The sequence below is a fragment of the Nicotiana tabacum genome, chromosome 9, assembly GCF_000715075.1.
Source record: "Nicotiana tabacum cultivar K326 chromosome 9, ASM71507v2, whole genome shotgun sequence".
In the NCBI taxonomy this organism is placed as follows: Eukaryota; Viridiplantae; Streptophyta; class Magnoliopsida; order Solanales; family Solanaceae; genus Nicotiana; species Nicotiana tabacum.
Window position 1 is genome coordinate 73,073,065 of NC_134088.1, and position 24,348 is coordinate 73,097,412.

Consider the following 24,348-nt stretch of genomic DNA (forward strand, 5'->3'; position numbering starts at 1 on the left):
ACAATGAATGTCCACAGGCAGCTAGGCTGGCTGTGGACCCGTCCAACTGTGGTGCACTGCTTTGTGCTGGCATCATGTGATCTCCATGAATGTGTTGGCAGCCCATGTGCCAATGGTCTTGTCCAGCTGTTGTGCCCCAATTCTTGCTGGCAGATAGTTGCCTCCATGTTCGCCCAGACAGGCTGTTGTCCTACCCAGTTGTGCAACACATGCCTTTGCTGGCAGTGAGTTGCTTCCATGATTGTCCTGGCAGGCTGTGGTCCTGTCCAGATGTGCTGCATATGACTTTGTTGGTAGAGTGTGGTCTCCATGAGGGTCCGAACAGCCTGTCGGATTATTGCCTCCATGTGCAAAGACCTTATGATCTTTGGCAGCCAAGTTTGGCCCGGTTTGCAGCCCTTTAGGCGGCAAATTTGGTCGGAAAATATGCGGGGCGGTACACACTCCCCCACTTGAAATGAAGACGATTGTGACGCCACAACGGTTCAAGTAATCGTGAACTTGATCTTTGAACGGCCATAGCGCCTCATATTTTTCCCACGACGCCTCATCTAGCGGTTGCCCCTTCCAACGGACAAGAAATTGGGCGCTTGAATTGCCCCAACCTATTCCTTGTATCACCCGATGGTTGATAATGGCCTCGGCTTCCTTGTCGACGACCGGAGGGGTTACGAAAATATTTGGTCGACTCGATTGCCTCGGCTCCATATAACCCTTATCTCCATAAGGTGCCTCTGACAGACTGAAATGCCCCGACCCAAGCAACTCTTCAGGTTGCTTCCTTGAATCCTCCAACTCTGGAGGTGCCATGTACGGACCCATGGCAGGCAGCTTCACCCACGGTATGAAATCCTTATTCTCCTTAAGGACTTGCTGATCACATAGAGTCAAGGCTTCGTCCACCTTGACCTCCTTAGTCTCTGTCCTGATTGCCAAAATCGGTGCTCCCTCTTCCTTGAAGCCTTTCACGATTTGAATCGCGGATAACTGACTAATAACTTGCGGCACCCGAACTGTCGGTACCACATATGGACCCTTCGGGTCATAAATGTAGATCTGGTTGAGATATGGGCAGATGAAGGCATTCACTTCATCCCAATAGTCCAGCCCCAATGCCAAATCAAACACACCCAGGGAAGCAACAAAGAAACTCACATTTCCCTGTCAAGCTCCTAAGTTGAGTTGCACGTTACGGGCAACTCCTTTCACGTTGGTGGGTTAGGCGTTTATGGTCTTCAGCACGGAACTGCTAGGACCAAACGCAAGGCCAAGTGACTTAGCCTTTGCTTCGGACACAAAGTTGTGTGTCACACCGGTGTCTACCATGATACGGACAGATTATCCGTTCAATTTTGTATCCACGAACAGGGATCCTGGCGTCGCCTAACGAGTGAACCAGTTTAGCAATGTCATGCTTCCCTTGGGCAGCTTGATTCAAAGCAGGCTTTCTGGCTACTACCGCGCCCAGTATCATGTATCCAAGATGAGCTATGCTCGGCGATTGTTGAACTTCTGCTTCGGCTTGTTCATCAACTTGGAATCTCTCCTCTGTTAGTCTCCTCTCGGCCACAATTAAGGCACCACAATTCTGCATTGTTGGCTCCCTTGTAGTACTAACAGGTACCAAGTCACCTAGAGGTACCAGGTCCTCATTTCCATCCACATTCCCTTTTTCTCCCCCCTGAGGCCCAGCACTCCCCAACCAGACTTCCTTCAGCAGCAATAAGCAATATATTTTCTATGGCTTATTTTTTACCCAAATCTTCCAACAATGCAGAATTAATAGAAGCTAGAGAAGCATTACCTTATGGTGATAGACTATTTAGATCAAAAGTTGGAGCAGAGGGGGTATTAGATGCACCGGATTCTTCACCAAGACTAGCAACATCCTCTTTATCTACAGTTTCTTCCTCAACCCGCTGACTCGATATCTTTGTTCCTTCTTCCCTTCCACCTGTCCTTCTTCTTCCATTTTTTTCGGCGTAGCAGATGGAGAGGTTGAAGTGACAAACTTCTTGGGTGTTTGATTTTTCTGGCTATGATGGGAACTATAACTTGATAGAGTCGGGGAAGAGATAGTGGGTGGTGGTTGGTTGGAGATGGGGTTTTAATGGGTGAAGGTTGATACTCTGATTCGGGCTACTATGCTTTGTGAGATGAAGACACAGTAGGGATGTAAGTGGTGGCTTTAGGAGACTCTGATTTTGGAGAAGACATGGTGATTTTTTTTAGAGCAAAGACACGAAAGAGGGTTTTGGGAGAGAAGAAGAGAGTTTGACGCGACGGACTGGGTAGTCAGGTCGGTTTGTAACGGGTGTAACATTTGGGCTTAAAAGGTATGGGAAAAAGGGTAAACATATTTAATGACATGACACATTTAGCAGTTCAAAATGTGTATGAGTGTAAGAGGAACGACTAACCCGAGTCAAGGGAACCAGGTTCCCTGACTGATTTTGTAAATATGAGCATCATCCTCCTACCAAATTGCAATGTCATTAGCTGCTTGTTTGCCCTGTAATTTCCATGCGTGTTTACTTGTAACGGTATAGAATTGAGTTAGAAAGTGCCAGAAAACACTTTTTAGCAGTTTACCTTACCATTCCTTCATAGCCAGTCATTGAGCGATCAGTTCAATTTGATCAGTCCCAGCTCCAGTTGATTCTTTTAAAAATGTTCTCTGCTTAAAGCTTTGGTGAAGATATCAGCTACCTAGTCCTCTGTTTTGCAAAACTTCATACAGATGAGACCCTTTTTAACATTGTCCCTAAGGAAATGATGTCGCACATGAATGTGCTTTGTCCTCCTATACACAACCGGGTTCTTTGCCATGTTGAGGGTATTTGTATTGTCACACAGCAATGGCACACAGTCAGAAAACACACCAAAATCTTCTAATTGTTGCTTGATCCATAGCAGTTGGGCACAACAGGAAGCAACTGCCACATATTCAGCTTCTGCAGTAGAGAGAGCTGCTGAGTTTTGTTTCTTTATACCACATGAAATCAAGCATGACCCTAGAAAATGTGCCTTGCCAGATGTACCCTTTCTATCCACCAGACAACCAGCATAATCAATATCAGTATACCTACTTAAGTCAAAATTATCTCCTGGGAGATAATAGAGGACCAGGTCCTGTGTTCTTTTTAGATATCTTAGGATTCTCTTAAAAGCTTTCAGATGAGATTCTTTTGGACTTGATTGGAATCTAGCACATAACCCCACACTAAACATAATGTCAGGTCTGTTGGCTGTAAGATACATAAGTGAACCAATGATGGCCCGATATATGGTTTTATTCACAAGGGAACCAGGTTTGTCCATGTCTAGACTTGGCAATAGGAGTATCAATGGTCTTTGAACTTTCCATCTCAAATCTCTTCAGAAGCTCCTTAATATATTTATGCTGACTTATCATCGTTCGCTTAGAGGTTTTCTTAACTTGCAGACCTAGGAAGAATTTCAGTTCCCCAATCATGCTCGTTTCAATCTCACTTCCCATAAGCTTGGAAAACTCCTCACACAAGGAATCATTTGTTGCACCAAAGATGATGTCGTCAACATAGACCTGCACAATTAGCAGGTTCTTCTTCCCTCTTTTCTTCAGAACAAGAGTGTTGTCAATTTTCCCTCTAGTAAAACCATTTTTCAGAAGGAACCTGGACAATCTTTCATACCATGCACGAGGGGCCTGCTTTAATCTATATAGTGCATAGTCGAGCTTGAATACATATTCAGGGTGCTCATGGCATTCAAAACCAGATGGTTGTTTGACGAAGACTTCTTCCTTCAAATATCTATTTAGAAATACACTCTTGACATCCATTTGGAATAATTTGAATTCCATATGAGATGCAAACGCAATGAGAATTCTGATGGCTTCCATCCTTGCAACTAGAGAAAAAGTTTCATCATAATCAATTCCTTCTTATTGATTATAGACTTGAACCACCTTGTTTCTTGTTGTATTTCCAAACTCATCAAGCTTGTTTCTGAACACCCACCTGGTTCCAATAACAATTCTATCTGAAGGTCGGGGAACGAGGTGCCACACACTGTTCCTCTCAAATTGATGGAGTTCTTCTTGCATAGAAGCAATCCAGACAGCATCTTTCAATACTTCCTTGATATTTTCAGGCTCAATTTGAGACAGGAAAGCTTAGAAAAAGCAAACATGCTTCTTGTCTTTGATCTAGTCTGAATTCCTAAATCCAGAGGGGTGATTACATTCTGGAAAGGATATGAGCTTTTGTGCTTCCAGTTAGACACCTGAGTCTCATGGTGAGAAGAACCAGATTCCGTCGTGTGGGATCCATCATTAAAATCCATGGAAGTGTGAGTGCCATTCTCTGCTCAGCATCAGGGGTGTCTTGCACAACATCAGCAACTCTGTTTTCTGCTTCAGTTTTTGTAATGGAGGGACCAGGTACCTCTGAATCATCTGGAGGTTCTACTGCATCTTCTTCACTAGACTCCTTGACCTGACTCATTAAATCTGTTTTCCCATTTTCCACATCAATGACTTCTTCATGAATCTTTGAATGCTCTCTGTTTTAATCATTCTTATCATGTGAATCTTTCCCACTTGAGTGGTGTGATTCATCAAATATTACATGTACGCTTTCTTTTACACATTGAGTTCTTTTGTTTTAGACCTTGTATGCTTTGCTTTATGAAGAATATCCAATAAAAATCCCTTCATCACTCTTGGCATCAAATTTTTCCAGCGCTTCCTTACCATTATTGAGAATAAAACATTTGCAACCAAATGTTCGCAGGTAAGTCAGCTTTGGTTTTCTCCCGTTTAGCAATTCATACGGGGTCTTGTTTAGGAGGGACCTGATCATGAACCTGCTTATCAGATAGCATGCAGTGTTCATTGCCTCATCCCAAAAGCTCTTTGGTACACCACTTTCAATTAGCATCGTCCTTGCTATATCTTCAAGAGTCCATTTTTCCTCTCTACAACACCATTTTGTTAGGGTGTTCTGTGAGCTGAAAATTTATGACTTATACCATTTTCAGCACAGAATTCATCAAATTTTGCAAAGTCAAACTCGGTACCATGATCAGATCTTATGCTTACAACATTATGGCTCATCTTCACTTGAATCTGCTTCACAAAGGCAGGAAAGACTGGAAAGATTTTATCCTTGGTTCCGAGGAACAAGGTCCATGTGAATCTAGAGTAGTCATCTACAATAATAAAGATGTACTTCTTTCCTCCTCTGCTGGGCATCCTCATAGGTTCACATAGATCCATATGGAGAAGATCTAGTGACCTTGAGGTGCTTACTTCCTTCTTTGGCTTGAAGGAGGACCTGACTTGCTTCCCTTTCACACATGCATCACACACCTTGTGATCCTTGAACTTTGACTTTGGCAGCCCACGAACTAAGTCCTTCTTGACTAGCTTGTTCAACAAGGAGAAGCTTGCATGTCCCAATCTTCTGTGCCACAGTTCAGCATCATCATCAACATCACTTAAACATGTAAGGTCCCCATTGATCAGAGACTCAAAGTCAGCAACATAGATATTTTTGAATCTTTTCGCCACCAGAACCACTTTACCAGTTACAAGATTGGTGGCTATGAAAGACTTATATAAGAACTCCATTTTGTTTCCTATGTCGTAGATTTGAGAGACACTCAGCAAGCTGTATTTCAGGCCATTCACATAATACACATTCTCAATTGAATGAGTGAGTGTCTTCCCATTTTTTTCAACTCCCAGAATGTATCCCTTTTTTCCATTACCAAAGGACACACTCCCACCTTGCAGGGCTTTGAGTGAAAGAAAATCTTCAGTACTTCCAGTCATGTATTTAGAGCAGCCGCTATCCATGTACCATTTTTGGCTGCTTTCTTTTACTGCTCGCTGCACAGAAAAATCAGAGATTAGACTTAGGAACCCAAACAAATTTGGGTCTCTTGTAATGAGGAAAAGGGAAAATTAAACTTCTTTTTGTCCAAGAAGGCATCACGTGTTTTTTATTGTAGGGACCAGGTTCCCTAGTAGTGGATATTTTTTCAATAAAAACTTTATTTTTCTGTTGGGACTGAAATCTAGCCTTACAGGAATCTTTGAAATGACCAGTGTTACCACAATGAGTGCAAAGCCAATTATAAGGAACAGTAACATACTTGTTATGTGGGTTGTAAGGAGCCTTTTCCTTTTGGAACCCAATTCCCAACTTGTTCCCCCCATTACTTTTATACATGGAAGTAGTGATTGTATCAGAGGACCGGGTCCACTTCAGAGATTAATCTAGGCCATTTTTAACCCTGCTTAGATCTTCTTGAAGTTGTCTATTTCTTTCAAGTTCAGCACACAAACTCGATTTTACCGTTTTGAGTTTATTTTCAAGTTTAAGGTGTGCCTCACTCGCCACTTCCTTACCTTTTGAAGAGTTCATGCAATTTTCTATTGAAGCTTTTACAGAAATATTGTCCCTTTTTAATTCCTCTACTGTTTCCTTCAGATCCACAACTACTACCAACAAGTTATCTCTCTCATGTTCTACCTTTTCAATTTTTTCAGTTAGAACATCCTTTTGTTTCTTTAAATCCTCAATGATTTCTTTTAAGTCAACAACTACGACCAGTAAATCATCTCTCTCATGCTCTACATCTCCTAATTCCTCAGTTAAATTATTTTTATCATTGATAAGGTTATGGTAAGCATCAATCAAGATATTAGCTAAAGATACAAACTTCTTTCGAGAGTAAGACTTCAAATTTCTTTGAATGTCTAGAAAGTTTACCTCATCGTCATCCTCATTAGATTTTTCCATCAGGGCAAAAATAGAGTCATATTCTGCTGGTACGCTTTCAACAGCCATCATAGAGGTGTCGCCTTGTATATCATCACCCTCAGATTCACTAGAGGAATCTCCCCATGCAACAAGAGCTTGTTTTACAATATTATAAGCGGCATCTTTTCTCTTGAATTTCCTGTAAAGAACCAGGTTCCTCTTGGTCGTCTTGTCTGTGTTGTGCTTGTAATGGTCCTACTTGTGGAGAGGACAATCTTTGATGAAATATCCTGGCTTCCCGCATTTGTGACAGCAATCATAGCCTTTTGTTCTGCTAGAGCTGCCCTTTTTTGGAATACCTCCATTTCTACGAACCATTTTCTGAATCCTCCATGTCAAATAGGCCATGTCAGCATCATCACCATTTGAGTCATTGTTGTCTTCTTTGAGAACCAGGTTCTTATCCTTTTTGGATTCTCTTCATTCATGATCCTTCTTCTTCTTCATTTCGCAGGTCTTCAGATTTCCAATGAGTTCGTTAGTCGTCAGCTTTTGCAGATATTTTTCCTCCGTGATAGTATTGACTTTGTTCTCCCAAGAACCATGTAACACACTGAGTATTTTTCTGACCAGTTTGTTTCGTGGAATAATCTCTCCTAGAGAATGGAGCTCATTGATGATGGAAGTGAAGCGAGTATGCATGTCCTAAATGGACTCATCATCCTTCATCTTGAAAAGTTCATACTCAGTAGTGAGCATGTCAATTTTTGACTGCTTGACTTGAGTTGTACCTTCATGTGTGGTTTGGAGAGCCTCCCAAATCTCCTTGGCAGAATGACAAGCTGAGATTCTATTATACTCGTCTGGTCCAATACCACATACGAGGATCTTCTTTGATCAGAAGTTTTTCTCGATAGCTTTGCGATCGACATCATTGTACTCCTTCCTTGTCATTGGGACTGTGACTGCTGTCTCGCCAATGGTCTTCATAGGGACAAAGGGCCCATCATAGATGACACCACAAAGCTCCGAATCTTCAGCCATGATAAAATCATGCATTCTTGTCTTCCATCAGCCATAGTATTATCCATTGAATCTTGGTGGTTTGTAGGTTGATTGACCTTCTTCAAAGTTTGGTGGAGCAGCCATGTAGATCCTTTCTAGGTATTAGCCTTATAGAACAAACCTACTCTGATACCAATTGATGTAAACTAATAGTCCACCAAAATGTATATCAGTTCCTACAAAACACACACACACACACACACACAATGGTAAGTAAAGTACAAAACGATATTTTTACATGGAAAGCTCCTAGCTTACGGGATTCAAAACCACGACCTACACTCATACAATTTTAACTTCACTAACGAAGCAACTTTAGATTACAACCTATTATAACCTTGAATTAAACTCTTAATCCCTCACTTACTTACAATAACTATATTATAAGCCTCTTGGTAATAACTCTATTACAAAGCTCACCACTTTGACTAACTCTAGTCAAACACAAACACAAGGTTTATGGTTTATAAAGATATCCTACGAGATGCTTCTAACTAAGCTGAGTAGGAAGAACAAGTGAATAACATTAACAAAGATACAACAATACTAAAGACACATGATGTACTCAATGTTGGGATCTGGTCCTTTGTTATGTTGCTCCTTTGTTCTTCAAGCCTGGGAATAAATGAAGGCGGCTGCACACTTGAGAGTGAATAATGTTTTAGGGTTTGCAAGTGCGTGTATCCCTTGCCTCATGTTGATAATATATAAGTGAGGTCACTAGGATGATGCAAGCAAGTATCCGGTGCACAGCATGTTTCAACAGTGACTGTTGCGTCTGCAGTGCAGCAGCATTAACAACTGTAAAGAGTTGACTTGTACTGTGACCGGAGGAACTGATAGCCATTTGCTCCCTCTGTTGTTCCCTTGACTGATATCATTAGAACTTGTGTCAGACATGTGACTTGTTGTTCTGAGCACTGAGAGGTTTTGTATTAGGTTTCCTATCTGGTTCTCATATGATGTTTGTTAGATCATCAAAATACAAATGCACGTAACTTATCAACTGTATTTACTAGATTATTGATAAGGAAACTTTTCATTTTAATCCTATTTAACTAAGAAATGTGCAATCGAGAATGTAAAAATTACTAAAATTGAATTTCTTTCATCAATGATGTTAGTTCAAATTTTACCCAACCTTGCAATCCCGCATTTTTACAAGACAATGTGTCCCTTTTTTGTCACATAACACAGTGCTTCTGTAATATATAGTTACTTATTTGTTTGTCTCCAGAACATTTAAGGCAATCAAAGGAGGAACTGCATATTGTACTATGTTAGTAGCATATTGCTTCTTGCTATCATAGTAGTTAGTTCATATATCACCTTGTTTCTTCCTCATATCGACTCGATTTATTTACATTTTAGTTAAGAGGAGCAGAAGTTCAAAACTGTTCTGTCATCAAATAACTCGAAAGAAAGGCAAGAATCTCATTATGAAACCAATGACAGCATAGTCGTACATGAACGTGGACATGTGGTCATTTTTCACTTTGTATTTTAATATTGGTATTGTCATCCCGACTAATTCGAATTCATACGTAAGATTTTATATATGAACGTACGTGGTTGTTCAGATACATAATTGCTTGATGTTTGAGTTGAGACTTGAGAGATCACAACTTTAAAAAAAAAATGTCAAAAAGAATTTATGATAACTTTGTTGAATGACTACGTAGTACTCTTGGGCTCAACACTACATATAAAATAGCACGATTCTGATATGGACTTCTTCATCCCATAAAGCCTACACGAAAATATCGTACCGTTATTTTATTTGCTTAATAGTCATTTTTCCGGACCAAAACAATTTCCACTTCAATAAAATTAGAACAAAATACTCCCTCCGTTCTCTTTTAGTTGTCAAGTATTCTAAAAATAAATTTTTATTTTTACTTGTCTTGTCACTTTTCGCATATCAAGAGAAAAATAATTTTTTTTCCTGTTTTTTCTTTAGCATTAATTACTCATTCCAAATCCATTAAGACAATACACCAATTAATATGGGTATCATGATAAATTATGCACTTTATATATTATTTCTTAAGGGATGTGCAAAATCAATAATGGACAAGTAAAAGTGAACGAAGAGAATAGCTAATATAATTAATTAGCAAGAAAAAAGCAAACCATTGATCTAATTTTTAATCAATACATATGGAGATTCCAATTGAAGTCATGTGTGTCGGAGAAAACTTCACTAGGGGCCACAAGTTTAAAGAAAAGAAATTAAGGTGCATGATTAGCAATGAAATAATAAACAGCTATCATTATTAGCAAACATGGAAAAACAATTTAGTTCAACGAAAAACTTATTTGTCTAATGATCAAATATCAGATGTTAATAATCAAAGCGAATCAATAATTTCCAGCTAAGAGAGCATATTATTTAATAAAAAGACTTGGACAAAGAGGTAGCCTTCCCCTGCTTTCCCCGATTTGGAGATATGACATGGTCATTTATAGTAAATTTTATTATAGTTATATGATCTTTTTCATGTTAGATCACTAGGAAGAATATATCGGGGAAGAAGCATAGAGATATTTATAAAATTAATTTCTGGTATTCAAATTGTAACTAATTATAGAAAAGTATTTCCATGAATAATTGGTCACTAATTATTTAAGAGACAGGTCGAGATTTACCCTGATATTGATATAGCTCTAAATTCGATGCAATCAAAGAGCTAAACTGTCGACGGAAAGAGCTAAACTGTCTTAGTGGGGCTAAGCAGGTCTAAAGCCTAAGTTTAATATGAGGTCTAAATTTTTAAAAAAAATTATAAGATATATTTTTATTTAAAGTTTATTTTTCTTACTATTTGATATATAAAGTTATTAATATTTTTTTTTATAATCGATTTTCTCTAATAATTCTTGCCCGATTGAAAATACAACCAACCTATTTAATTTTTCTTGAGATATTGTTAATCTTAGATAAAAAACAATATTGTTATAGAACTATTAAAAACTTAAAAGTATTGATGGACACTTGAACTCGTGAAATCTTGAAGAAAGAAGGTGAGTAATGAAATCTTGGAGAAAGGTGAGTAAAAATATCGAGAAGAAACACAACAAATATGTAAGGTTTTCTGAAATATGAAGATATTTGAAAGAAAAAAAAAAGGAATGGCTTGGACAAAAGTAAGGAAGAGAGCAAAATGTTTAATGAAGGAGTAAAAAGCGAAAAACTGGGGAAAACTATTCATCTGTCCATTTTTAAGTAAGTCAAATATTATTACTTTATCTATATATCAAAATATATTTTGTTCTTTTATATTAAAAACTCTACTTTTATATTACAAGTACTAAATATTATTATTTTTAAATACTTGATGAACCTAGAGTATTTTTAAGAAATGGGGGCCCCAAATTTGGGAGCTAAGGCACAAATTTGGAGCCGGCCCTGATTGTCTAGTGTGCATCTTATGTCTTGGGTTATATGCCCTTACATCCACAAAATTCCCTACGCTTTCTGATGTTCCCTCAGTATGATCTAAGTATTTTCTTCTTAAATTTTATTTAAATATTTGTCCATATTTAACGTAATGTGTTTTTCTGTGATTTAAAATATAGTGACTTATTCTATTAGAGTAAATTAATCCAAATACTCTTGTAAGAAGTACAAGTTAAATGAGGGCAACCAAATAGGGCTCCCCGTGAAATTTTTACCAACTTAATGGTGTAGCCCAAATATATTTGGAGTATCCAGCAAATTTTCGATGTACACAACAATATGCAAGTGTAACAAAGAGAGCAGCAAGACTTTACTGGGTCGGTTTAGGTCTGATTTGGCTAAACTTTGGGCCAGATTCATAGCAGGACTATCAACAGTGTTGATACACTGGCTGGCCCAGGAGTACCCTTCGAGCACTACTAGTTTAACTGCAATTCTGACTAAATTGCTAAATTCATGGTCTACAGTAAAACTTTGTTACACTTGTAAATGCTAAATTAATGGAGGGGAATTGATTATATGAAGATAATAACATATTTCTGCTAAGTTGGGAGAAAAGAATTTGATTGTAGCTTTTATTTGAAGACCAGGTTGTGACATGTTTTATCGCATGGATAAGCACAGTCAATTGACTTCACGCCTGCTCTATCAAAATACCAATCTCCAACTGCAAGTGCAACCGGCTGCATATCGTTCCAATGTTTGTTGATATTATTTGTCAGATTCACTTGTAAATTCAAATTATCTTTTGCACAAAGAAAATGAAATAGCATAGAGAGAAGAAAGAAAAGGATTTACAAACCGTACCTTGTTATCGATAAGGGGAGAATCATCAGCAAACCACGTATCCTGCCTCTCCGATTGGCAGTGCGCGAAGCATGAGTTTATGAAGAGACCATTTTGTGTTGAGGCAGCGAAGCCTTTAACAGCATTTAGCATGTCATTCCTGAAACCTGCTCCAAAATGTATTTCATCGACATGTAAGTCCAGCATCTAAGAATACTGAAAAGGCAAGAAATTAACAGCTTAGTGGAGCATACCTTGCAGAAATTGAATTTGTGATGCAGAACACTGTTCATTGTTGAGTTTACAATCATGCCACAAGCCCTTAGGATCAGCTACTGGAGGAGCCAAACTGGATTGAACCTATTGGAAGTTGCACAAGGAAATTTTATTATTATTTCCCAAATATTATAATATGCAATCACCAAATAGGAGAAAAGTAAGAACTATGGAGATGATAATGTACCTGCCAGGAATCATAGGCAGCATTTAGTAGAAATAGAGGGGTCTTGATATTGCTGATCAAATTCTGAGGAAAGAAGCACTGGAAAGGGAGGAATATAGGAATTGTATTAGTAATATGAACTGATATCAGATATTGAAAGGGCAATTATACCAAAAAAGTTACCGAGGTTGGATCAAGTTTGCTGGTACAAGTACTTGGTAGTGTCTTCTGAAGACCCTGTTAAAATTATGAATATTCTGCTTAGCAATGCTTGGAGATAGTTATCAAAAAATGCAAAAAAGACTCCCCTAACAGTTCTTTTATTTTGCGATTCTCTCTAATAAAGGAAAATTGTCTCAAAAAGACCTATGACCTCCCGTAAATCAATGCACATTTAGTTAAGAACATAATGCAATCAAAGTAAATGATAAGTAAGACTTAGTTGTTCTGTTACATTTGCATTAGGTCCGGTGTTCACGTTATTATTTAGTATAGGAGCAAAATGAACCTTATTAGAGTAGGAATGAGTATAGAAAATTCATATGGCCGACCCGTAATTTGGGATTGATTAAGCTGGTCAAGAAAGACATTAATGTAGGGAGAATAAGTAGCTATGAAATTGCTTCATAAGTTTTGACTCTTTTTATTTCTCCAAGGGTGCTGACTTGGTAAGAGGACTGCAGCATCTCTGTAACTATAATAGAAACTTGACAACAATTAATCCTTAAACTTAGATAAACACTTTAGTTGTTAACAGTATTTGGCAATCAACATGCAAAAGTAGTAGTTTAATGAAATTGACCAATATAGAGTTAGAGGTGTCTGGTACCTGCACACTAACTACGCCTTGAAATAAATTTCTGAGGGCGTGCCCCCCGGATACATCCGTTCTGCATATTGTCCAAAAAACGACCATTACATCATCTTGTTACTAAAGGAATTGAAGGGCACGTAAAACCTTTATTTATAGAATTGAAGTATATTAGGTGTATCAAGATTAGGAAAGTACGCATCCATAAATAATCCTGCATCACTTAGGCACTTCACTTTGGTACTACTTGGGAACAAAGTTCGGAACTCGTCACAATGCAATATTGAAGCTAGACCACCAGCAGAACATCCAGAGAGAAGAGCCTGAAACACGATTATCTATATCAGAATATGACTGACAAGAACAACCCAAATGATAAGGCAAGAAGTGATTTTGACCTGCTGGGCATTACGCATTCCTTTTGACATTAACTCGGCCATTGCCGCTTCCCATATACGCTGACCTCTAAATTGCAGCTGCGCAGCCTGGAGAGAAATGCAATATAATTCAATACAACTAGTTTACACAAAAAACAAGTTAACAAAATCTTTTATAAAGTAAATCTCATGCAATCAAATTATATAGTAAAATCAAATGTTTCTTGTACTTTATCAAGCTTTAATGTCATCACACATATATGCGTGAACTTCAGGTGATTTAATCAGTGGAGATGAATAAAGCTTGTATCATGGTTAGAGGTCAAAATTGTGAGATTTTAAGAAAGGGGCACATGCTAACCATAAAAATTTAGCATATGCTAGTATTAGTTGTTCAACCATTATTCAAAGCCTAAGAATGAGAATATCGAATAGCAGATGCAACAGATATGTGGAACCTTGAAAATTTAAACTTCTACACATCCTCAGTCTCACAGGAAGCATGAAATGTGGGAAGAGCAGCTCAGAAATGCCAAAAGTTCAAAGACACTCTGTTTCAATAGATGTCATTGAGCTAACAGAAAAAGAAAAGGGAGTCAAAAGATCACTGTCTTTTTCCCAACCTCACACAGGAAGAGTATCGATTTCGTAAACGTCATTTCCCTCCAACTACCACTCAAAATGCCAAAAGAGAAAGAAACAAAAAAGACCAGACGACAAAGAACGTAAAGAAGGCAAAATGGTTAAAACGTAGTATATTATTTGGATTCATCATGCGTTAGTATGACAAGTTTCAGCTGTCATTTTCTTCTCCGTCTAATTACTATTGCAGACAAACCGCACCTCTACATGATAAATGGATACTAAAAGAAGAAAATGGCGCATGCTGTTACACACCTTATTCTCACTGTCCCCTGCAAAGGAGGCGCCGTCGCAGTAACGAACTTTTACTCTATTCCAGTTAAAAAAATCTGCAACCAGAGAAGAGACAATAAAGAAAAGCCCCAAATGCAGAATCTATAAAAGTCTTAGTGTAAATTATTATTATCAGCGAACCTGGATTTTCTTCAGCCTTGTTACTTAAAATCCCAGTAAATGGAATCTGCTTTTCCATGAACTTTGATGAGCCGCGTCTAGTCGTTTTGCGATAAACACAATTTCTAACACTGTTACACCATCCTCCACCCTGTCCACAAGAGGCATCACTCAGTTTAGGTTCTGAATCAGTAAATGCAATTATGGAGCTGGAAATTTTTGTAAAATGCTGGATGTAACATATACTTAATTCCCCAATTTAGGGAAGCAGGAAAATGGGATGCTAAAATGGGGTACAATTCCATAATCATAAAAAGAGAGTATATTAGGTGCCAAACTTCTACGTTAAAAACCATCTTGTCCAACAACAAGATAACTACGCCTCAATCCCAAGCGAGTTGGGATCAGCTGTATGAATCATCATAGTCCATGTCACTCCATTCAAGCTTATCTCAATCCGACACCATAATATTACACACTTATCCGTGACATCAATTTTAACCAAGTGCTCCCACCCCACAATCAATTAATCAAGCAATCCAAATAAGCCTCAATCTCAAACAAAAATATGCAAGGCAACAATATCTAACAAGAAACCAACTCTCATAAATGGTGACAGCTAAGACAACTAATTAACTTAGCATTAAATGTAATTAATGACAGAGCTGCCATTAGCATACCTCCAATTGAATGAGCCAACTGTTTGCCCCTGACCCAGAACCTGGATGTATGTGATAACCTGGTAGAGTTCCATCTAAACACACTGTAAAAATGCAAAAGAACCAAGTCAAAAAGGAACCACAATCAGTTTCAAGACAGTCTTAATTACACAACCTTTTTTAAGGCCCACCAATAATTACAATTGACCAAAGCTAATCAAAATGTGAGGGAGAAAAAAAATTCCCTTAATCTACTAATTGGACTAATCGTTTTCAATGAGCTCATAGAAGATCAAAACAAGAAAACTTGACAAGGAGTCAGAGAGACAATTATTAATAAAAGGAGCACCAGTAATAAAATTAAAAAAAATAAACAACTGACAACTATGTCGAATCTTCCCCTCCTAGAAAATGATTAAAAAAAGATTTTAACAATGAATCCATAAGTAAAGAATAATTAATTAAAGTTGTCGTCAAATCACTGAAAAACTAAAATCTAGTGCAAGATCTAAACCTTGTAGTTACAGAATCATGGAATGAGAACTAAAAAGTAACCCTTTTGTTCCATAGCAAGACAGGAATAAAGGAAAATCAAAAAGTAAAAATGTCCCAGGTGAGCAAAACACTTGAGAAAATTAGTGAACACAATAGAAGTATATTAATACAAGAACACAGACAGCAAATCAGTATGTGTGTGCTTGTGTTTTTACCAGCTCCTCTAGCAGCAGCATCAGGGATGAGCGTAAGACCAATCATAAGAGGAGTGGGATTAATGCCAGCAGCAGCAGCAGCAGCAGAGGTTTCATAAACAGACTCAAAGAATGGGCCCTCTGTTTTATTGAAAAAGAATTCTTCTTCAACTTCATAAGAATACACCAATTTGCTAGACAAGAAAAACCCAGCAAAAAACACACCCCAGAACCCCATGAAAAGCTTCGACATAGCTGAACTCCCTAAGCCTCTCTGTCACTACCCAGCTATTATTAGATAGAGACGAGGCAAAAGGAAATAAAGAAGGGCACTAGTTGTGGACTAGTGAGTATTATAAATAGGAATCTTTTTTTGTGTTTATAAATGGGACGCCAATGTTTTACTTGCAGAGATTTAGAAGTAACAAATGTAACAAAGTTAGATCTCCGACACAGATTTGTTTACAAGACAAAGAACCTAGGGAATGGGGTAAAGTGGGGGGGGAGGGGGAGGGGTGTTGTGTCTGTGTAATGAGATGGGGTGTGTAAAAAGACTGAAGAGTGAAAGTTGCTCCGCAGGGAATAGTATATAAAGACCATTATTTATTACGTACTATATTTAAACATGAATTAGATCGTGTATTTATATGTATTTACTACATTAAGTTACGAATATTAAAGGAAATGTGTTTTCCCGAGCGCACGCTTAGAATCTCAACACAAGTGTATGAAATGCAAGAATTGACAGTAACTAGCTGGTGGTAAGAAAGGTTGGCAGGTGCTTAATGCTTTTGCACTTTGTGTGGTTTGGAAAAATATTTTGTCTGTTTAAGAGCCGAGTACCGTGTTTTTCTCCCATTTCACAAATTTTGACACAGCTATTAATAAAAATATTTTAATACCATTGGCCTTAAAGGGTATTCCATTAAATTACTCTTATTGTTTCTTTAAATGGGTAATTAATTAATTTATTTATTTATTACATGCCTTTTTTGAAGAGTAATAAATGTGGAACTGAAAAAAGAAAGATATCAATGTCTTCTTGATTTATAAAGTGACAATATTCTGAACCAAATTTTGTTGGCTAAAGTGATAAATAAAAAAATCACATATATGAAGTATTTACGATACATGTTAAATATTAGTAACATTTTTGCACAGCACTTAGAAGATATTTAATAATTTTACTTACATGAGTATTCGCCTACAATATTACTTATTTTGTCTTAAATTTACTCCTGGAAATAGTAGGAGTATATATGCAAAAAAGAATGTAATAAGTAACTTTTTAATTCGCTTTCTAAGAAATTAATATATTTTGAATCATATTTAGTTTACAACTACAACAAATATTTAAACTGAAAAATAGGAGTAGTAATATGCGCATGCATAAAAATATTTGTAGTGCAAAAAGAGTAAGATTTTTTACCTATTTTCTATCCGAAAGTCTATCGAAAATATTTGTTTACCTTCAAACATAAAAGTAAGATCTGTATATATACTATATCCTGGACTCTGCTTCTGGAATTTCACGTAGGTAGGGAGTAAGATTTTCTTTAGGACTTGGTGCACGGCATGAGTCAAAAGCAGGCAAGTATTGGCCAATATAATTATTATCATTCTCACGTTGAAAAAGTATGTTATCATTCCCAAAGAACAACACCATAACAATAATAGAGAACCACTTAGTAATATCTTTTGATTTCTTCCTTCCCTGGTTAGGTTTGTTTTGTTTTGATCAGAACCTGAATTAACAAATAAGAAGTGAAGTAAAACTAAATGCACTTTAACTGTTTCTGAAAATTGAATATTACTAATATGGGATGCAACTATATCTGAATAAATCATCAAGATCCACAAAATGAGGTAGGGACTTATAATATTTTTGTCAGAGGACACCTGATCAAGTTTTTTTCCCCTTGTGTTAATTCAAATAGTTTTGCAATTTGTTCGAAAACTAATACAATTGCACAAGAGAAGGGTAAAGAACCATTAACATTCACAGTATAAATTGATGCAAATATATTATGCGGATAAGTTCTTCCCATTTTCTTTTATAGTATATATATATATACACACACGTAATATTTTAGAATTTTGTATTAGATACAATAAAAATTAAAGAGATTGAACAAATTATCCTTAACGAGGTGTTAGTTAATTTTTAATTTCCGAGTACTGCCATTCAAGGCGTCAAAGAATTCAAAAATTAGAAGAAAGAATTCTTGCTTCAATGTATATAGTAATCGTTGAATCTACTATAACTTGTCTATTCAGTATAACCGAGCAAATGAGGATAGCAAAATGCATTTTGAGGAACTGAGGAAGATATATGAATTTTGAAAGCAGTGCATAAGTGGAAAAAGTTGAAAACATAAAGATATAAACTAAACATTAGTTACACGAGAGTAAATAATTACTCGCATCAAGTGTTTACATATACCCAATGAATAAATAAGATATTTCTTTACATATATGATTATCACTAACCATAGTTAATTAATACAGATTCTCCCGTTAATTTAGTACTTAACTATGGTAAATTAATTAGTATGATTGAGCGTAAATAAATTTTTACCGTCACACCAGAGACCCCTCCCAAGTTTGTCAAAACACAGACGGCAATCCGCAGATGCTATTTGACGTTCAAGTTTCGGCATAGCTTATATATAAGGAGGTGTTTTTCCAATACACGGATACAAATTTCATCTACTTTGTTGCCAATTGTCCCAAGAACATAAAGACAAAGGGGCGTGTTAATGGTGGCCTTATTTTTAGGCTTTTTATTTGTGAGTCTTGTTGACACATTTGGAGCCTTTTATTTAAGACTTTGTTGGCCAAATAAATGGCTTTGTATTTTGAGAGGATGTGGCCAATTGTTGGCCAAACATTTCTTTCTTCTCTTCCTAAATAATGAGGACTCTCTACTCATTTGGAAACACACCAACAAGACTTGAGTCTTCATTTCTTGTTTCTTCCTTTCTTCCTTTATTAAGAGTGTTTTGTATGAGAGTTAGTGTTAGGAAGCACTTGTGTGAACCCTTTCTTTGGAGTGATCTTATGAGGTTATTCCCTTAGGGTATTTGGGATTAATTAGAGTATTTACTCTAATTTTGTACTCTCTTTTATACTCTTATTGTTGTAGTAAATTGCCCCTCTCCGCTTGTGAACGTAGGTCATCTTGACCGAACCACGTTAAATTTGTGTCTTCTTTATCTACTTTAATTGCCGTTATTATCAACTTCCATTGTCTTTGTTATTGTCATTATACCGTTGTTTAGCTAAATTCCGCACTACCCGGGTTCCCGATCCTAACAAATTGGTATCAGAGCCGGATCTAACCGGATTAGTTTCAATAGCCAAAATGACTCTAACAAAGACCTATGTTGAGAAATTTGATCGAAGTGCAAACTTCGAAATGTGGCAATTAAAGATGGAAGCTATCCTAATTCAGGATGGCTTAGACTTGGCGTCACAAGGAAAGGAGAAGAAGCCGGATAAAATGACGGATGGGGAGTTTGCAGTCATAGACAAAAGGGCAAAAGCAGGTAATATTTTAAATCTCTCAAATGAGGTTTTACGTGAAGTTTCTGTAGAAACCACAGCCAAAAGCATGTAGAAAAATTGAAAACCTTATATATGAAGAGGACGGTGGAAAATAGACTTTACCTGAAGCAGAAGCTTTATACAATTCGTATGGGTGAAGGTACCTCTATTCTCTCTCATCTTGGCACCTTTGATTCCATTCTTATGGATTTGAGTAATATAGATGCTGAAATTAAATATGAGGATCAAGTCGTGTTACTGCTTTGTTCTCTACCCCCATCTTTTAAGCATATAAGAGATACTATGCTTTATGCAAAGGATAATATCTCTTATAAGGATATTAAATCTATCTTAAAATCAAAAGAACATATAGATAGTGATATTACTGGGGAAGCTAGTGGAACTCAAGCGGAAGTTGGCTTGTTTGTTAGGGGCAAATCCGACTCCATATCCAGATACAATAATTTACAGTGTTGCTATTGTCATAAGAAAGGTCACAATATCTCTGAATGCTATAAACTGAAAAATAAAGAAAAGCATAAAGAAAGAAAAAAATGAGCACAAAAATACTGACACCGCCGAAGCTAGTGTAGCAACTGATGAGATTGAGGGAACTATATTTTTAGTAACTAAAACTAGTTTCAGATTAGACAATGAGTGAATTTTAGATTCCGGTTGTTCATATCATATGTGTCCTAGCAGGGACTTGTTTTCTACATATGATTCAGTTGCAGGTGGAGTTGTCCAACTGGGTAACAATGTTACTTGCAACGTTATTGGCAAAGGTACAATTCGGTTCAGAATGCACGATGATGTGGTGAGAACTCTCACTGATTTTAGATATGTTCCTGAGTTGAAGAAAAATCTCATATCTTTGGGCACTTTAGAATCACTTGGGTGCAAATTCACTAGTGAAGGTGGAGTTTTAAAAGTTTTTCAAGATGCTCTTGTAATCATGAAAGCACACAGATCTGGTTCGTTTTATACTTTATTGGGCTCTACTGTTATAGGCCCTACTGCAGTTTCGGTATCAGACAACTTGTCTGATTTTGATGGCATTAAATTTTGACATATGCCCATTGGGGCTTTTGCGGAGAAGGTGAAGCAAATTTACTATATCAGCCAAAATTTGGCCAAGGTGAAGATTTGTAAAAGGTGGCCTTATTTTTAGGCTTTTTATTTGTGAGCCTTGGTGGCACATTTGGAGCCTTTTATTTAATGCCTTGTATTTTGAGAGGATGTGACCAATTGTTGGCCAAACATTTCTTTCTTCTCTTCCTATATAATGAGGACTCTCTACTCATTTGAAAACACACCAACAAGACTTGAGTCTTCATTTCTTGTTTCTTCCTTTCTTCCTTTATTAAGAGTATTTTGTATGAGAGTTAGTGATAGGAAGCACTTGTGTGAACCCTTTCTTTAGAGTGATCTTGTGAGGTTATTCCCTTAGGGTATTTGGGATTAATTAGAGTATTTACTCTAATTTTGTACTCTCTTTTGTACTCTTATTGTTATAGTAAATTGCCCCTCTCCGCTTGTGGATGTAGGTCATCTTGAGCGAACCACGTTAAATTTGTGTCTTCTTTATCTACTTTAATTGCAGTTATTATCAACTTTCATTGTCTTTGTTATTGTCATTATACCGTTGTTTGGCTAAATTTCGCATTATCCGGGTTCCCGATCCTAACAGGACGGTTCATAATTTAAGCTCTATGAATTTAATTTTTAAAATTTTTAGCATTGAGTATATTATATATTTAAGTGATGGATTTATATGCGCTATTTATTGTAATTTAGTGAATTTTACATATAAATTTATATTTTGCATCAAAAGTACTGAATGCACATGAACTCGATACTTCAAAGCTCTATATGCCCTTGCATAAAGAAATAGAGGCACTCGCAAAAGAAAAAGAAAAAAGGAGTAGAAAGATGTTACAAGAAATACGAAAAACGCATTTTCTTTTATGGGCTTCCATCTGTCATTTAGTCCTCTTCCCATCTTAATATTCAGAAGCTGATGGAAGAACAAAAAAGTTGTTGTTTTCTTCCTGATTTTCTTTTTCTTCATACCTTGTAAGTATTTATCGAGATGATGCATTTGATAAAAATAGAATGAGGAGATTTGCACGACTCTTTCTACTCGAAGATAACAAGTTGTATTCTCATCTTACCTATGTCCTCCTTCCTCTCAAAATACTTCCAAAAACAAGAAAATCGAACAAAGAGAAGTGCCTTCTTGCCTTTTGCGGAGTTAATTTCACAAGTACCTGATGATTTATACTTCAATGTCACACAAGAGGGGTGATTTGTGTGGTGTTCAATTTTTGTGTGCACTGATTATAGAAGGACCTGGTTCTTCTAAGTATTCCTTATACTACTGTTGCGAAAATAGTAAATGCGAAAAGTAAAGAACATAAGTATTTTTACGTGAAAATTAAACACCCGGCTCAAAAAGTGAAAAAACCACGACCTACTACTCAATAGGATTTTCCCCAACACTTCACTAAATTATTGAGCCAAAATAGCATTTATAAAACTCTTTGTAAACCTAAGGATTACCTCTAATCCCGTTGTGAATACCAGCCTCTAACTGTTGCGACAACTTCAAATTAATGTAGCTTGGAACTGGTTCTTCTATATGGTTCATGTAGCTTCAGATTACCACACTTGAATCACACAAGAATTGTTTGCAAAATGCCTTGCTATTTTGCTCTCAACTCACATTTAACTTCAGCGTTTGTGCTTCTCTATAGAATGAGAACATCCTGCAATATATAGAGTTAGTAGAATAAGAAATAACTAGAGTTTTAATGCTATACTCTTCTATGGTGGAAGAGTTCTAGTTATCTTCAACTTCTAACTCCTCCCTTATCTTGGATAAAGTTCTCTTCGAGTAAGGAGTCCTTCTCCTTATCATTTACACAACATTTTCATCAGGAGATATCAGATATAACAACTTAAGCTTATCTCTTTCACGTACATGTCTTGTGCTTGAATCTACTCGTGTTTGTGTACACTGTGTATGGACCTGGTTCATGCTTGAGTTCCTTTGTCAATCATCAAAACAAACTTCACTTGGGCCAACAAATTCTCCATTTTTGATGATGACAAACTCTGTGCTTTTCATAAGCATAATCCTTCTTTCAACTCAGCTCAACATCAATACAAGGTTAAAACACTTTTCATTTTAAAGTAACTAATCATCAAGAACCAGATTCATTAAGTTATAAATATCACAGTCCAAAGTAAAAGCACAACCTATCTTTCCCCTTTTGGCATCATCGAAAAGTTGCATAGAAATTATGTTAGATAACCAGATTTTAATAGAAATTACTCATGGCCACTGGGGCTACTTCAAATGCAATCATGGAGTCAAGCATCATTTATCAATCTAATGATATTAGCTATCTAAGAAGCATCAACAAACAGTTAGAGCACAAAAATAGTTAATTATCATTGATACTTAGTCATCCATAAAGCATAAAGAGAAATAAAAACATTGGATCATGAGCAAAAAAATTCCATCCGGATCACTGGTTGGTCTAACTAGGCTAGGAAGGTCTTAAGGCTGGGAAGGACCAGGTTCTTGGTTCTTGGCTTGAAGCAGTTTCAGCATATCCTGAAGAATGCCATCATTCTTTTCCTTCTCCTTTGCAAGCTTAGCTCTGAGAGCATCTCTCTCAGCTTCTACTTCTGCCAACCTTTTCTTCAGCCTTTCAATTTCAACATCCTTAGCCCCCAGTCTCTTGAACCAAGGCTCGCACTTTGCTATTCACAGGTACCTTTTTGGATGAACCATGTTCTTTTATAATCAATGAACGCGAAAATTGGACATCACACAAATCATCCCCCCTCCTCTTGTGTGGCATTGAAGTATAAAATATCATTTGGTATCAGAGCAGGTTATCCTTGAAGAGGCTAACACCTTAGGAGAAGATCAAGATGAGTGCACCACCTGGAAGCTGGGAAGGGCAATCCACTGCTAGGCCACCACTCTTTAATGGACAGTACTACTCTTGATGGAAAAACAAGATGAGAGATCACATTATATGAGAGGACTATGAGCTATGGGACATTGTCATCGATGGTCCACTGGCTACCTTGAAGATAAATGCTAAAAGAGTAGAGGTGCCAAAGACAAGAGAAGATTGCATTGCTGAGGACTTGAAGAAATGAGAGAAGAATGTTAAAGCCAAGAAATAGCTTATTTGTGGACTTGGTCCAGATGAGTACATCAGAATCCAAAGTTGTACTACTGCTAAACAAATTTGGGACACATTGCAAGATGATAAAATGTCTATGATCACCAAGGACTTCAAGAAATATTTGAGGAGAGGAAAAGGTTCTTCAAGAATTCGAAGCTATAGCAATTCAAAAGTTCCTAAGAAGCAAACAAATGATGGCTACTACAAGTGTGAAAAGACTGATCACCACATCAAGAACTGTCCTTTATGAGAAAGGAAGAAGGAAAGAGATAAACAAAGGAACAGGAAGAAGGAATAGGTTCAACCCAAGAAAAGTAACAACAAAGGATCAACCAAGGCAATGGTCGCTACTTGGGGAGAAAGCTCAGATGATGATGATGATGAACAAGCACTTATGACCATTGGAGAATCTGATGAAGAAACTAAGATAAGTGTAATTCATCTCAAAGACAAGATTAAATTGTTATCTAAAGAAAGGTTATTTGAGTTACTTCTAGAACTAATTGATGAATCTGAGG

General features: G+C 37.0%; 2 protein-coding genes across 2 annotated transcripts; both read right to left on the reverse strand.

Moving 5' to 3' along the window:
• Window positions 1-2,709: 2,709 nt before the first annotated feature.
• Window positions 2,710-3,261, reverse strand: LOC142163958 (secreted RxLR effector protein 161-like). Its single transcript, XM_075221115.1, has one exon. The coding sequence runs from the start codon at window positions 3,259-3,261 to the stop codon at window positions 2,710-2,712; it is 552 nt and encodes a 183-aa protein (XP_075077216.1).
• Window positions 3,262-11,700: 8,439 nt separating this feature from the next.
• LOC107775393 (pectin acetylesterase 12) lies at window positions 11,701-16,651 on the reverse strand. Its single transcript, XM_016595117.2, has 12 exons — window positions 16,098-16,651; window positions 15,409-15,491; window positions 14,750-14,879; window positions 14,591-14,664; window positions 13,715-13,801; window positions 13,515-13,639; window positions 13,335-13,395; window positions 12,689-12,742; window positions 12,527-12,604; window positions 12,318-12,423; window positions 12,085-12,230; window positions 11,701-11,960 (listed from the first exon to the last, which is right to left on the reverse strand). Exons 1-12 carry the CDS (start codon window positions 16,327-16,329, stop codon window positions 11,853-11,855), a joined length of 1,284 nt encoding a protein of 427 aa, XP_016450603.1. The 5' UTR covers window positions 16,330-16,651; the 3' UTR covers window positions 11,701-11,852.
• Between the last annotated feature and the right edge of the window lie 7,697 nt (window positions 16,652-24,348).

What these genes read in the sequence shown, in the direction of transcription:
- LOC142163958 (XM_075221115.1), bottom strand. Translation starts at nt 3,261, where the DNA reads ATGTATCTTACAGCCAACAGACCTGACATTATGTTTAGTGTGGGGTTA.
- LOC107775393 (XM_016595117.2), bottom strand. Translation starts at nt 16,329, where the DNA reads ATGTCGAAGCTTTTCATGGGGTTCTGGGGTGTGTTTTTTGCTGGGTTT. An exon ending in CAGGGGACAGTGAGAATAAG is followed by an intron (nt 13,802 to 14,590) that starts GTGTGTAACAGC and finishes ATTTCTCTCCAG; the next exon opens with GCTGCGCAGCTGCAATTTAG. An exon ending in ACAAATTCAATTTCTGCAAG is followed by an intron (nt 12,231 to 12,317) that starts GTATGCTCCACT and finishes ATTTTGGAGCAG; the next exon opens with GTTTCAGGAATGACATGCTA.